The following is a 15,090-nucleotide window of genomic DNA, read 5'->3' as shown; positions in this document are numbered from 1 at the left end:
AAATGTTAACGCGCTGTTGTCGAGATCAGCGTATAGTGGCCAGGTTTCAGATAATATCGTGCATATGTGTGAGAAAATCTTCGACACACACATATCCATCAAGTGGACTTGTCCACGCAGGGAGGGTTTAACTCCCTTCGAGCTGACATTGGACAGTAATGTACTTATTGGTTCATATTCCCCCCAGAGGAATATTTGATACCATTCACAGACACACATATGATATATATATATATATATATACCATGGATAGCGTCTGCACAAAAAGGCAAACTCAATATGAACATGCCTTGCACTGAAGATGGACCTGCGACGAATTCGGATTGCTTCGTAAATAATACAGTCGGAAGGGCGTTCTTAATATGCTGAGCTTATTTGAAATGATCCTAATATTACTGTGTGTCAAATACCGTCGAATAATTTTATGGAACCGTCGAAACTGCAAAGCAATCGAGAAATGTCGTCCAACGATTGGTAAAGTCTTAAACGTACACCGAAAAAAGATGAAAGCTGCGAAAGTCTCTCTACGAACGTCTATTAAATCATACAATATAACTCGTCGTGCTTTCGTGATCTCGAGCTCCGGTACTGTGGTCGATCCGCCTCATGTTACAACCAAACGATTAACACACAAGAAGACCAACTCTCATCCAAGTTCATTCATGAGCTCGTTGGTCAGCAAATTCAGGCTCTATTCAGGGGACCAACATTCAACCAAAATGCTTGGCTTTGCTTTTCTGATAAGCAGTCAAGCGTACCCGTCGCAAGCGTGGGCGGTCGGCGGGCGTGCGAACCCGATGAATGCGGGGAAGGTTGACAGGGAGCAATGGGGGATGCAGGCGCGCTCGGGTTATTTTATGGGTTATGTGCCCGTGACGTCAGAGTGTGCAATTTAGCGACAGCAAGTCCCCACGCAGAGATACCTTCTAAGTCTTGTGCTCTAGGCATTGCTTTGGCTTTTTTCTCACGTTGCGGTAGGAGCAATGTTAGAACTGTTACAAGCAAATTCGGCAGCGGACTTTGAAACTGAGTAATTTCTCAACTAAGTGGGCTAGAATAATGCTTTTAATGTGTATTAATAATTTTGTTTTTACTCACTTAACTTAGCGTTTTGGCAGCTTCTGGACATACTATATGTACCTACGATTCTCGTTTCCCTATGTAATTTCTCTATGTGTTCCCGAAGTAATTCGATAGTGGAATATGTTTGCCCACCAGGTCCCTTTTCAGAGTATGATAAGCTTCTTAACTAGACTGATTGAGGTTGGGTTGCCATCGTTGTATACTCTGTTACTCAGTACAGAAAATAGTTGAGGAGTAATGATGAAACTTCACTGACGTTGTCCGTAAATAATGCTACTACGTGCTTTCGATTACCGTGCCGACGGTCACGAGTCTCCGAAGGAACACAAGACGCCGAGCTGTAATTATTGTTTTATTTTCTGCAAGTATATCACAGTAGCCGATGGTCCTTCGAATCTACTGGATCCTATCACCAAACTCGATATTTTTAGGCCGATGTCCCGTTCTGGCTGGCGATAGAGACCGAACCATTCTTCGTCTATGGTGACCGTATGTTTAACGCAAACTTTTGTTGATTGAAGTTCCACAGATTTCATGTGGAATAGATTAGATGCATTTCTAGCTGACTTGGAGTTCATTTGCGGAGGACCTATTCTTTACAAAGCTTCCACATTTCCAGTACTTGGAAATTATAATTTTGTAACATGCTACATGGGAACCGTAAAGTTTTCGTTCCTGTCCTTCAGGTTCCGACATCTGGTCGCCTTCTTACTGGTTTTGAGCACTCCAATTCTCTCTTCGTGTAACGTTCGCACCACTCATGTATTGTGCCTTTGCCTGGGATTTCGATGCCGAATGTTTCCACCAATTTTCGATGAATTTCACAGTGCTGTGGCCTTCGAGGGACAATAACTAGCTACCGAGCATTGATTTCCAAGGCCAAAAGATGTTCCTTCCTCTGGACTCATTTCTTCTGGAGTTAATTTAACTGATTCGCACTCACAGGTTTCTAGAAGACTGGAGGATATCCCAGCAAAATTTCATCTACTAGCGACGCATGGTATCCAATTCCAGAGTTCGCCGTATTCACTTGTAACGGCCACATATATATATATATATATATATATATATATATATATATATATTGTAGATTGCTAGTGCTGAATTGTTCGTAGACAGCTCGTTGAGCCACCTTAGTGTCGGCCTTAGGCTTAGACGAGGGCAATGCATCAGGATGACGTTGTACGGCACGCGTTTACCAGTGGCTCTTTGGCCGTTGTCATATGGGCGAGTCGGAGGCGTTGAAGAGTTCTCAGTTGGACGCCGAACTCAGCTGAATTCGGTAACAACGAATAAGTTGCAGTGAGAAAAAGTATTCAACTCTTTCGACTGTAAAGACTTCCGATTGAAGCGGTTTTTTCAAAGTGTCGAAGTTCTCTGTGAGCTTTATACTGGTGGGTAGGTATTGAGGCTATTTCGACGTCTTCATCCGGAGGATGAACGATCGCAAAGAACCCGACGAGAGCGAAAAGCTGCAGAAAGCCAAATAAAGAGGTACAGCATAGCTACACTAGGTATCTCATAGTAAATAGCGATGAAATGTTATATATTTGCATTGTTGCACGAACGATTCGACCGGGCACTCTGGACCACGCTGGCATAGGTGAGGGTGCTGTAGCAGATGTTCGAAACTGATACAGTTTTTACGCCATGATTCCCGCCAGGAGTTTTTGAAAAGAAGTTTCCGTTAATAGACAAACGAAGTTAGTGCGCCATCTGCATTTAGACGCGACGAGTGATTGGCAGAATAATAGAAAAATAACTAGGCCATCAGTACCAAAAGGGAGGAGCAAGCTTTTAATAAAGCTTGAATACTTCAAATGTACCCGGTGATAATACAGTCTTGACTGGTGGCGAGCGACAGATGTAAATATACGAATCAACATTATATGGCGGTTGGAGCCGATTTCGGTGGCAATATATCCGCTTGAATTTGGCTTGCAGTCCGCTTTCGTCGAACAACTATCTTATTGAAATTGCAAATGATGTATTGACATAACAAGTACGAATGTAATAAAAAAATAACATGATCTGCAAATATCGAAGAGAGTTGGGGCTCCATTGTTGACAACTTTATTCGATCTCGTTTCCTGGCTCGCCAGAAAGTCGCTTGCTGCGGGATACGCCAGAAAGGCCAGCAAATAGTGTTCGATGTTGCATGTGAAAACCGTCAACTCCTTCCGGCTGCCCCCTGACCCCACTGCTTGTCCCGAGTCGCTATCACGCCCCCAGACAATTTGAAACTCTCCGACGGTGATCGACTGGATGGCCTGCCGGTGTACCGAACCTTACAAGTACCCTTTTAGCTCTGCGTATATCTCGGCAAGCGATAGTAGCAGCAGCAGCAGCAGGAGTAGCTACGAGATGGTGACGTATGTTGGTCTTGCCTCGCGGTCGCTGCATTTTCGTTCCGATGAAACCGGGTGATGGTTAACGTGCATAGCAGTTAGCGCCTCTAGTAATGACGTCGTGCATTCATTAAATTAAGCAGACATGATTCGTTTTACATCGCTCCTTCCCGGGATCTTTTTCGCGTTTTGTGCGGCCCCTTTCTTTGGGCGGAATCTGTGCGAGAGCAATTGATTGATCTTGGCAACAATCGTAGCATGAGTCCTAAAAATAAGACAACAGTGGCGGCTTTAGCTTCGCATGTCACTTACGCGACCCCCGAAAGACAGCCGTAGCTCTAACTAAAGGAACCGTCTTCCACAGGCAAGGATGCGACGTGGTAAACGGGCAGACGAAACTTATTCAGATATTCTGAATCAGCGTTTAGGACGAAAAACGTCGCTTACATGAAATTGTTAAGCATCTATGTGAATACAAGCAGTCGATACGTAATAGGTATTTATGTCATTTTACTGGATTAGGTCAAACGCGACGTACATAAAGCGTCAACGTTCATCCGGAATACTATCCCAGCTAAACAATATTGACGTCATAGCTGATTTCCAAGCGTTTCTAAATTGACGCTTATATATACGGCAGTCGCATTTCTAAGTGCGTACCATGTGTGTTCGTTCGTTTGTAAACAACAGCGTTAATGTCCAGAAATATACCTATCCAACGTGTAACGAGTAGCAGAAGAAAACTTTGTGGACGTATTAGATTATCGTAGCATCAACGAAGGGGTGATTGTCCAACGTAGAACGATCGAACCGTTTGAAACAGTTATAGTTCAAAGGTTTAAATACCGAGAGTAAAAAACATAAAGCGTTTGTTAACTACGATAACAAATCAGCTTTTCAGCTATTGGTTAATCCTAAAACATTCTACCTTGTCAAGATGTGGATACAATTTCCGCCACGAGACGCAAACGTAAACCCAATAACAAAACAATATTCCACGTATCTGTTTTGGGCTTCAACAGAAGCATGATAACATTTACTTCAGCAATCAAATTTGTCTAGAAAAATACATTTTCGTTTCTCGTGCTAACGACTGTTTCTACGATCGTAAGTTATTTACTAACTAGTATTTGGATCTCCGATAGATACATCGGTGCCAAACTTCGGAAATTGCTTTATACATATATTGTCTCTTGTTTGTAACAGATGAAGTAACACTTCTGTACCTCGGACACGAGTCGCAATCGGTCGAGCTTCGATTGGTCGCCGGCGTCCGATTTGAAGTCACGATCACTTTCCCTCAATGGAAGAGTCACAGCCACAACGGGGCTCTACGTCAACTGGACGCCGGTGGAGGGCCAGATGCCAACGTTGCGGGCAAAACAGCCGTTGCGCATGCCACTGTTTTGTCTATCAGCTCGCACTCCATACAGAAAGGCAAACGCTTCGATGATGGACGATGGCACCGAGTCGTACTCACAAGAAGGCTTGATCAGGTAGAATACATATGTATTTGATCGTAACGCTCATAATGTGCTGTCCCAATTCCGAATGCGGAACATTTTAGACAAGGTCAAATAAGACGCTCTTATCATTGTTCTATTTTCAGACAGGCTTCCTAAAACGCTTCTTACCTTAGTCGCATCATTGCTATCATATTCATTACCGTTAACGGGGTTATTCCGTTTCTCTGTTCCATAATAGAAGTGATTCTCGATCAGCACTTGTTTTTTTGACACAGACGCAACTTTATACATAATCCCTTAGTGTGATATATATATACATACATATGTGTATATATATATATAGAGCCGAGTCGTGTACGAGTGATTAAACGTCAGCTGCGTTCTGCCGTTTGCTAGCATTTCCTTATCAACAATTTTTCTTACCTTTTCTTTACATCGATCTATTTACTACTTCAACTTGATAAACGTATGAAGGGCACATTCTAATTTATTACATAAGTGGTACGTTTAACGCGGCGATCATATTCGAATAGGCACAAACGATTCCATCGCTAGCCAGAAATGTGCGTGATGTTGCTGTTCCGCGTTCTGTTTAATTCTCTACTTTATTGCATTTAAGCACATCGCAACATACCCTCATCTCGCTCTTTTAGCGAGTCGACAAGGACGGCTTGCGTCGACGTAATAACACATGCAGGACACCATTGCAGGCCACAGTACACATAGTGAAAGAAACATTGAAAGTAGGCACAAGCCAGAATTTTCTATAGCAGTCGATCTATGCACAAATAGCACTACGATACGGATGCCATCTGACGGTAGACGGCAATGAAAAGCTGTTACTGCAGCTGATGCTCAGGAGTTGTAATCATTGTTGATTTTCAAATGTGCTCCAGAAACTAGTTAACTTCTTTAATGTTCCTCAAAACCTACGACACTGGTCGCGACGTTTGACTAATTCCGGTTTACTGTTCTACATTAAAGCTGGAGACTGCCAAATACGTACTAGAATATTTTCTAACCCTCGAATTTCTAGGGGCTTAGGTCGCGTATTGCATTTCGAATCGTTAGGTTAAACGCAGGCGCCGACGCCTTGAGGTGCTTAAAAGCTCTACTGTTTACACGGTGCTTACCGCAGGTAAGGTAAAAGCGAAACCATGTACCTCGTCCTATTATCCGAATGGTCACAGACGAAACAATACGCAGCATCTCGTTCACAGATGATGAGTCTATAGGTTTACTGTAGACCGAAGAACATATATCAATGTCTGTGTATCGCTCAAATGATAGTGCAATTTTCGATGCTATAGTAAATGGAAGTTGTCACGTGACGGAATACGTGAGGCGCAAGACACCCGTTGTTTGTTTTTGCTTGACACACGACATGATTGATAGCCGAGTTCATTAATGAAAGCTATAGCGAAAGTCGTAATTTTCGATACAGATCAGCTTGAATGTCGATGGGAAAGAGGCGACTCGAACCATTTCTGTCGGAGAGGGCCCGGAACACTTTTACACGTCGACGATCCTTGTCGGAGCTTCTGGAAACACCAGTCCGCCGGAAGCTGGAATTAGCAGCGGGCCGCCATACTTTTTTGGCTGCCTCAAAGAAGTAAGTGTTCATTGAAGGAATGCTAATAGTAGGTAAAGATAATAATATACACCTGCCTTAACGCTATAATTACTAATTTATGATAAGCATACATAAGAATCGGTAAAATGTATATTGGGCAATGTTTCATTAAATGATGTTTCCCCTGGCATTGAACTGGTATTTCCCCAGGCGTTCATCTGTCGGTATGGCGGAACCACATTAGGCCCATAGAAATCCTTCAATTTGCTTGAATAATATCAGCGGTACACAGCGTATGAGTTCAGAGCCATTCAGCGACAGAACACCGATCCAATCCATACCTATCATACTTGTCCTTCTCGTGGAGCATGGTCCACCTTCATTGGGCGCTTCAACTTGTCATTTATGTGATCAACACGGGCGTGCTAATCAGTATAGGCGTACGTTACTTTATTCCTATGAGTGAAATTATTGTCTTCAGTAACTACTCTTACTACAGTAACTACTACAGTTAAATCATCAGTTCGTTATTTGACGACACAGTGACACCGAACCTTTGCCGGCCGGCGACCTTTTGCCGTCGTAACTTATCTAGACATATTGGAACAAAACGAACCCGAATAGCGGTCCGTACTTTTCATTAAAGCAGTCAGAGGTGTAACTTACGTGTCATGCACTAGTCTACGATCGAAAGATGGGCGGGCGCAAGTCGAATAGGTGCCAAGCTTTAACGGAGAAAGTTATAAACGTTACGTTTTACGGACTATCGTTCTGAAAACACATCGTCAATGTAGCTACATATCTCCTTATGTATGTATTGCTATTTTGTTGAACTCAAGCGTTAGCAGAGCGAGGTACCTGTGATTTGATCTATTCGACCATGAAGAGTTTGAGCCACTTCTATTTGCTTATAGAGAAATCGTATTGAGTGTACTACAGTTACATTAGAGAACGCATTGTGTGTAAACCACACGCATCGCTTATTGTACGCATCTGACGCCACTATATTTCGTAGGAAAGTGAAGTCCCTTGAATAATGATCTTCTCAGATTAGTCATTACTGGTATCTTAGTTCTCTTATCAGCATTTTTATTGGTATTTTTCATTGAAACGCTTGAAGACTTTACGACGCTGCAACCTCGCGCCGGCGGATTAATTGTACAAACATTAATAATTTGAAGAAAACCCATTACCATCAGTGCCATTGTCGTAATTAACGAACAGCTGTTAATGACAGTCCAGCAATTGAGTTGGGTCCACAAGCCTTCAAAAGCATGTAATAACGGATTGCACACTTCGTGATAAATATGACCCTAGCTAGCTCCCAATGATTATCGTCCGCCGTTTTCAACGAGCCTCTGCTTCTATCTAGGCCGTTAGGAACTGGAATGGCCATAAAACGTACAAGTAGAAGGAAGTTATGCTTCAAACGTTGTTCTAGTTTGTTCGTTACCGTTTCAGTGGATTGCTACCTGTAGGTCGAACTGGTGGCCAATTTCATGGCTAATTTCTTTTTACGAACGTTCGTCGTAGGTAGAACTGGTTTCGTCAGGACTGCATCTCGACCTGATTCGCATCGCCAAGACCAACCTTGGATTCATAACAGCTAGCGGCGAAATCGAATATCGCTGTTCAGGGAGTAGCGCAAACAACTCGGCCACAGCAGGATCGAAGGGTAGTCCCTCCGGAACGGATTCGGCTAATCCGCTCGGAGCTACCGGGGCTATGGCGAAAAAGAACCATAAGGATCAGGCGATCTCGTTTCTCACACCGGAGTCATTTATTGTGAGTGTTAGTGAAGAAGTAATAACTTAATTCGGTGTCTTTGTGAATCTCACAGTGTGTTTATGGTATTTCGATGTTGTAAAGCTAATCAGATAATTAGTTTAGGGAACGTCTTTCGCTGTCTTTACAGATTGTGCTCAATTGGACGCCTTCTGGTGAAGCTTATTCAAACAGTGGTTATAACAAGCGAAAGCCCGTTCTCGGTGGATGGGTCGGCGGTAAAGGAAGATCTGAAATTTCGTTTCAGTTTCGTACCACAGAGGATTCCGGTGTCCTTCTATATTCCTCTCCGGCAACGATGTCACACAATGAACGAGCCTTCTTCTTTGTGATTGAGCTTCGCCAGGTAGAATTTTCCGCATGAAATATCTTACTGTAGTTGACAGTCACGCTGTGCGCGTACGGACCCACGAACCTATAATCGGCACGCAGCTCATTGTTGGGTAACCTATATAGAAGCGGGTTGCATCTGGATTATGCTGGACCGGGTGACGTGAAGACGCTACGAAGCTGTGTCCCGATTACGGTCAGCAGAGGCCAGTTTTTTTTTGAAACTAGAAAATTATAATTATTCTATAATATTATCATCATTGGATCACTAACCGAACGACACCGCATGTCCTTATCGGTCAGCAGGATTTCATACATATTGTAGCAGCAAACAATTCCATACGTTTTAAACTGCCCATGAGCGAAGACGACGCCTGTCATTCACCTTGAATTATCGGTCGACCAGATATCGCTCGGACTTATCAGACAATCAGTCTGCTAAGACTACATCGCGGCAGTGTGCTGCAGGGTAAATATGCACATGATTCGTGCTTCCCACAGATCCTGCTAAGCAGGCAACATGTCGTTAATAACCAGTATTGAAGGTAATGGATTGTCTAACGACATTTATAGATAATGCAGTTATTCCGATAATGTAAGCAGTCGAGTGGGACCTCGGAAGTCTAGAAACTGGATGTCAAAGGAGCCGCGAAGGAATTAGATTACGGTTAGAAAATAATTAGAGACGGTTGTTCGAAGACATTGCCCCGTGGTGAAGAAGCCAACACTTTATGAATAAATAAGTACGAGATAGGAATTGCGCACTTTATTCAGAATAGAACCACAGTTGGACACATGTGTTTTATTCTGCAGCTTTATTGATCGTTTGCTATCAAGATATTATATTATATATATAAGCTATTAAGATAATATATTATTTAGTAGAATTCCAGGCAACCTTTTTGCCGGCAAAAACAAGGGTACCTTTTGATCCTGCTTTTTTGAACTCGAACTCGATTCAACCAGCTGAACACGAACAGCAGCAAATCGTCAACAAACCAATGGCTTAAAATACAAGTACATATGTAAATTAGCACAACATTTAGAATTTGAAACGGTTGCCAAGGCCGCAACATTTCAATTACGAGCTTCCGATGTTTCTTAGCGGTTTTTTACAATATGTCCCAATTATGAAGTCTCGTTAAAGTTGCTTTGCATATTAAAATAAAGTTGTATTATAAATAATAATAGAAAACTGAAATCTGTATTCTTCGAATGGTCCCTGTTAGCGTACAGAAACGCTTTGTTATTGAGTCATGGGGCTTTGTTCCATACAGACAGAAGCCCGGGGTCATATGCTTTTATTCCTTCTTTACATGAACCTCCTATTCGATAAACACAGTATGAGTTTTCGTCGTTACTGCAGTCAGAATGAAAAGAGCCGTCCGTGAACCAATAAAGTGAAGTTGGATTGGGTCAATGATGTCCTAAACCCCATGTAAATTCAATACAGTATGTCATAGCATACGCGGGGCAATTTCATGGCTGATTTTATCAACAGATAGTACTGTTTTTCTTTAGTAAATGTGGCACTGCTTGTTTAAAACCGTGATATGTTTCTTTTACAAGAGTTACAAACAAGAATCCTAGTAGATGAGTGAGCAAAAAAAGTGTTTAATGTAAATTTTGGAAAAATCGCAACTTATTATGAGCGATTTCGGGTGATTGTAGTGACGACGGAAATACATTAAAGAATTTGTTTTTTTTTTTGTTCTATATGTTTAGTTGTACGACCGAAAACGTCCGGAAGAAACTAGGCTTGAAGGCTTTATGATGCTGTAACCTCGTGCCAAGTTTGTTATAAAATGAATATCGCTTGCTTAAGATACTTGGAAAGTATATCGTACAACGCGATTTTACGTCAACCCTGTGCCATCCCAAATAGGACCGTTCCAATAGGTCGCATTTCTCCAACAGGATATCTAACTCGTATACAATAGAATTCGTATTGGAAAAGCTTGCTTAGAAAACCGAGTTTTATATCCCATAGTCAAATTATTACATCTACTTCGTCGAGGGGAATCATGTTCTTAGTTTCCAAATAGATACAACGACTCAAAACCTATGCGATGCCAATAGTATTTGAGATTATCCTTATAGAAACTTGGGAGAATTGTAAATTGCGCACAAAAAGCAACGAAGTACGCGATTTCACGATGTAAACATCAAAATGTAGCCTAATACAACTAACCATCAATATTGAAAACATAATCTATAATTCTCCAGTATGATGTAGATGCTTGGTCTTGATTTGATTCTGTTGCAAAAACGAGACATGTGAGTGCTATTTGCTTTCAGGGGCATCTGGAATTGCGTATCGGAGTCGGCGGCTTTCGACGCCGAGCCAGCGTATTTCTGCCGGGCGGAGGGCGAACCAGCGATGGCCAGTGGCATAAACTTACCCTCTCAATGGATCGTACAGGGTACGTCATATAAATCTACGCAACTTAGTCATTTCTTTTACAATAGGACAGTCCCGTGATGTCGATATTCCTCCTTATGATGCACCAACCCTTGAGTTACCTGTAAAAATGGAAATAATAAAAGAATAGTTTTCGACAAGTCGCGCGGAGAGGACATACAAAGGCAGAATACAATATAACTGTTCCTAATGTCGGAAGCCCCCAATGGGGGAAGGTATATTCATAGCCTTCGCCTTTTTTTAAACCTATTTCGGACTTTAACATCAAACAGACACTAGAAGTATGACCCAACTGAAATAAAGATAAGGGTCATATATTTCTTCTTTTTTTTTTGCTCATGTAGATACGTGATATTCCGCGCGGATCACGACGCACAGGGAAATAGAGGTCCGGGCGCATCCAACGCCGAAACAAACGGAGCGATTCGAGAGTTCAGAGTTCATGGTTCGCCGGGGAGTCTGTACGAAACTGGCGGACCGCTGTTCGTCGGCGGAATCAGCGATCTTGGCAAGAACAGCTATCCGTCTGGTGCGTCCTCTTGACCAGGAGGGCACTATCTTATTCCACACCGTAGTTTACTCTGGCTTAATCCCTATTCTTGGTATTTCGGCACTTCCGAGACAATGAGACCATACTTATCTGTCTTGGATATAAAACTACTTCTCCTAATGCCAGTAATTAGAGAAACTAGTTGCAATATAGAGGGAGCTTTAGCGAAATCAAGATAAGTTGACTCTTTATAGAACGCCAATCTAAGTCAATCATCGAGTGATACAAGGCGATACACATGTGTGGGATGGCCATCAAAGTGTACCAAACGCTACATTAATTCAAAAACCTTTGAATTTTAGACAACACCTGCGTAGTGGCTTTTAAGATGATTATATTGAATATGGTATGTATGTTATTAGCCAAATTTCCAAGTTAGTCTTTTTTGAACACCAGTTCTAGTCATAGAATCATATCGGTATACGTAAAGCGTTGCAAAGCTGAAATTTCTTAGGCAAACGTATTAACGATTTTTGTATATGCACATTTGAAGGGCTGTGGTCAGAACCAGACTTACACAGGGGTTTTGCTGGCTGTCTCCGAGATCTCTCGGTTGGTGGCGTTAAGCTTGACCTCAGGACAAATCTGGCCGTAGCCGGAGTTCAAAGTGGTTGTAGTCGTGCCGGCGCACCCAAATGTCCAGCGAGCCCGTGCTTTCACGGCGCTGTCTGTAATGAAGGTTGGAATCGGCCGATCTGTGACTGCTCACGGACACATTTTGCAGGACCCACTTGCGAAACTCGTAAGTGGCCTTCCACTTTCAATGTCAAATGCCCAATTGGCCAATCAATCCATCATTAAAGAATCGCATTAAAGACTTACTGCCATACGAATAATGAATTTACCTTAGAATCAAGCACATAAATACCATTACGAATATCGGGAGATTGTGTGCCATTTTTACTAAACGTTACACTATACTCTGCTGACTTACATCAATTATGAGCAGTTTCCATAGATTTAGTTCACCCTTTCCGCGATTGTTTATGGAACCATTCAATTTGCGAGCACAAATAGCATCCTTACGTTTCTATACATCAAATCCAGCTGCGTTGAGCTTGCACTTCACTGGATCGGAACACATAACGGCGACCTTACCCGAACATCAGGCAAGTTTCGGCGAGGAAATCGTATTTCGCTTTCGTACGGAGATGTCCAGTTGCACCGTGTTTGCCTCACAGCCCGGAGGCCTTCTGCAAGGCTCCCTCCAGGATGGAAAATTCCGTCTCGCCTACCGTTTCTCAGCAGCTTCCCTCAGTCAAAGAAACGGTTCACAGGTGAGTGACGACATGACACTACGTCTGTTTAAATGAAGGCCATGACCTTCTAGCCTTTTGTCATTTTGAGCATATCCGTGATAGTTAGTAACACATACTTAAATCTACTGTAATAGGGAATATGTTGGACCGGACAGATGCTTTAAATATTATACGGACAGCACTGAGCGATAATAATTTACTACTACCGATTATCTAGAGTTGTCGTTTGCTTTCTCAGGATCTGCAACGGTGTTGATCTGCCTAACAGATAGTACAGCAACAAAATGCCGAGCACTTTCTGTTGATTATAATTAGTTTTCTTTGGTAACCATATTTCAATCGATTCCTTCCAGTTGTTTAGCCGACTCGTCTCTCCGTTTGATGGTTTATATATGTATGTTTTTTTTTTTTGTAAATAGCATTTTTGCTGTTTAGTATATGATCGATGCCATGTAGCAATGTCTATACAAGTATCAATAAATAAAGTATGTGATTCATAGATGCTCCCTCATCTCTTCCAAGTTGTCGCAATAAACAAACATCCGCTGCCTGCATATCCAACAACGCGAACAAATGGCATCTTTGTACGATGCCGTGCATAAAGAAATCTTTCCTATCCATGACAAGGTTAGATCGAGCTCTGTATCCACGAGAAAAAACAAAACTGCATCCATCGTAAGCAGAGCTTCGATTAACTAACCGGAATCGATAGTGCAATTTTGGCCGACTATCGTAAATAATAGCAACACCACGCGTACGATTTTTTACTGCCCAGCTCAAACTTTGATCAACACCAGCAGAAAATTTGATCAGTCCCATATGACCAGATGGGCTCTGCGAGCTTTCTAGACATGTTAGACTACGATAAGTCCTTCGGCTCGAACAAGGCAGAGTAGTAATAGGCGAAACTTATCGTAACAGAACGTTATTTGGAGCTTTAAATCATGTGCGCATAGAGACAAACGTTGTAGATCTCGAGACACTCTTAAATAGTAGATAAAAGGCCAACCCTTGAAGTTACGTTGTTTCTTTTCTCTGAGAGATTTATTATCTATTGCCTTATCATATATATATATATATATACATATTTGATGTATTTTTTGTCATGTTTTGCGCGGCAGGTTGTCACGGTAACAGGCTACGGTTTGGACGATAGTACATGGCATTATGTTCGGATCTTGCGAACAGCGTCTAATGTAGCTGTTATGGTTGATCAGGAGTCAACATTTGCAGGTTTGTAGGCGCCGAACAGTTATTTGGATCTAGTTTGCGCGTCTTCTATTCATTGAAGTTAATCAGTTTTAACCGCGTTCGCACATGGTAAACCACAGTAGGAAGGATAAAAAAATGAGTAATAACATTTAAGAATATTAAGGCATTCATTGAAAAAGACTTTTTTTTTTATACCAAAATGCTTATTTGCATATATATTAGAATAAGATTCAGCCGTAATATAGGCGCTTCGAATATTGATTGCCCAAACTTCAGGTACGATAAAAGAAGGTAGCGCAGCCTATTACGAAATGTACCGTGTTTTTTTTGGAAACCTTTTCGTTGCACCACGCTGTAGGTCCATGTCCATAGACATATGTGGTCACATGTTCAGAAATACCTGAAAGCTTCTTACATACACAGCATGGCAGAATCGTAAGGCCTAACCAACTGTGTGAACATCTGCAATCCAAGCAAATCGTATAAAAAAGGGGAACGCCGACGGGACTACACAATCTTGGGCGTCTTTCAAATGTGGCTGCGATATTATAAATGCCGTGCTCGGCAACGCCAAGCAACAGCAGAGGCAGCGCATGGTAAAAAATATACGTTAAACAGTATTAGTTCTCTTTGAAATTTGATGCATGGCCAAAAGCGGGACCGCTTTCGGAACGTGATCAGGAAACAAGGCGTTTTCCGGTCAGCCTACCTCGAGAAGGCGCTGCACAATTCATTCTAAAGGTACTGGTTCATTCTGTTCTAGAAACTCCATCTAATGTTCGGATTCGTATGGGTTCACTTCGATTCGGTCACCAGCTCCTTCGGTTCGAGGGGGGCACAAATGGAGGCGGTGCCGACACCATTGCGACCCATTCCTTCGTCGGTGAAATTCAACATCTTAGAGTCAATGGAGTACCCTTGTCAGAGTCGTTAAGACCCGGAGAGATTTCTGGTTTTTCCATTGAATCTAACATTCTTCCGCCTGGACTTATTCAAGCTAGTGGGTCGCTGCTCCTTTCAAGGTAAACATTGTTTTTTTTTTTGGAAAAATGAAAACTTTAC

At 42.2% G+C, this 15,090-nt stretch overlaps 1 protein-coding gene and 1 long non-coding RNA gene across 7 annotated transcripts in view; one reads left to right on the top strand and one right to left on the bottom strand.

Annotated features, from left to right (window-relative positions):
- Positions 1–15,090, top strand: part of LOC111252432 (neurexin 1-like) — a 90,395-nt gene that overhangs the window by 58,347 nt on the left and 16,958 nt on the right. For all 6 annotated transcript variants that reach the window (XM_086992027.1, XM_086992030.1, XM_086992028.1 and 3 more), the window contains 10 exons: positions 4,638–4,927; positions 6,342–6,509; positions 8,004–8,255; positions 8,386–8,601; positions 10,884–11,008; positions 11,352–11,536; positions 12,051–12,299; positions 12,605–12,834; positions 13,938–14,049; positions 14,792–15,050. In XM_086992027.1, the coding sequence (XP_086848153.1) occupies positions 4,638–4,927; positions 6,342–6,509; positions 8,004–8,255; positions 8,386–8,601; positions 10,884–11,008; positions 11,352–11,536; positions 12,051–12,299; positions 12,605–12,834; positions 13,938–14,049; positions 14,792–15,050 (2,086 nt within the window). The remainder of the gene's footprint in view (positions 1–4,637; positions 4,928–6,341; positions 6,510–8,003; positions 8,256–8,385; positions 8,602–10,883; positions 11,009–11,351; positions 11,537–12,050; positions 12,300–12,604; positions 12,835–13,937; positions 14,050–14,791; positions 15,051–15,090) is intronic.
- On the bottom strand, positions 9,343–12,713 carry LOC147754933 (uncharacterized). The gene is made up of 3 exons (XR_015329617.1): positions 12,584–12,713; positions 12,075–12,225; positions 9,343–11,108 (listed from the first exon to the last, which is right to left on the bottom strand). It is a non-coding gene; the product is annotated as an uncharacterized LOC147754933 (long non-coding RNA).

Source organism: Varroa destructor, unplaced genomic scaffold (genome assembly GCF_002443255.2).
Source record: "Varroa destructor unplaced genomic scaffold, Vdes_3.0 BEIS01000006.1, whole genome shotgun sequence".
In the NCBI taxonomy this organism is placed as follows: Eukaryota; Metazoa; Arthropoda; class Arachnida; order Mesostigmata; family Varroidae; genus Varroa; species Varroa destructor.
The sequence above is the reverse complement of the archived record's forward strand: the minus strand, read 5'-3'. Positions and strand labels throughout refer to the sequence as shown.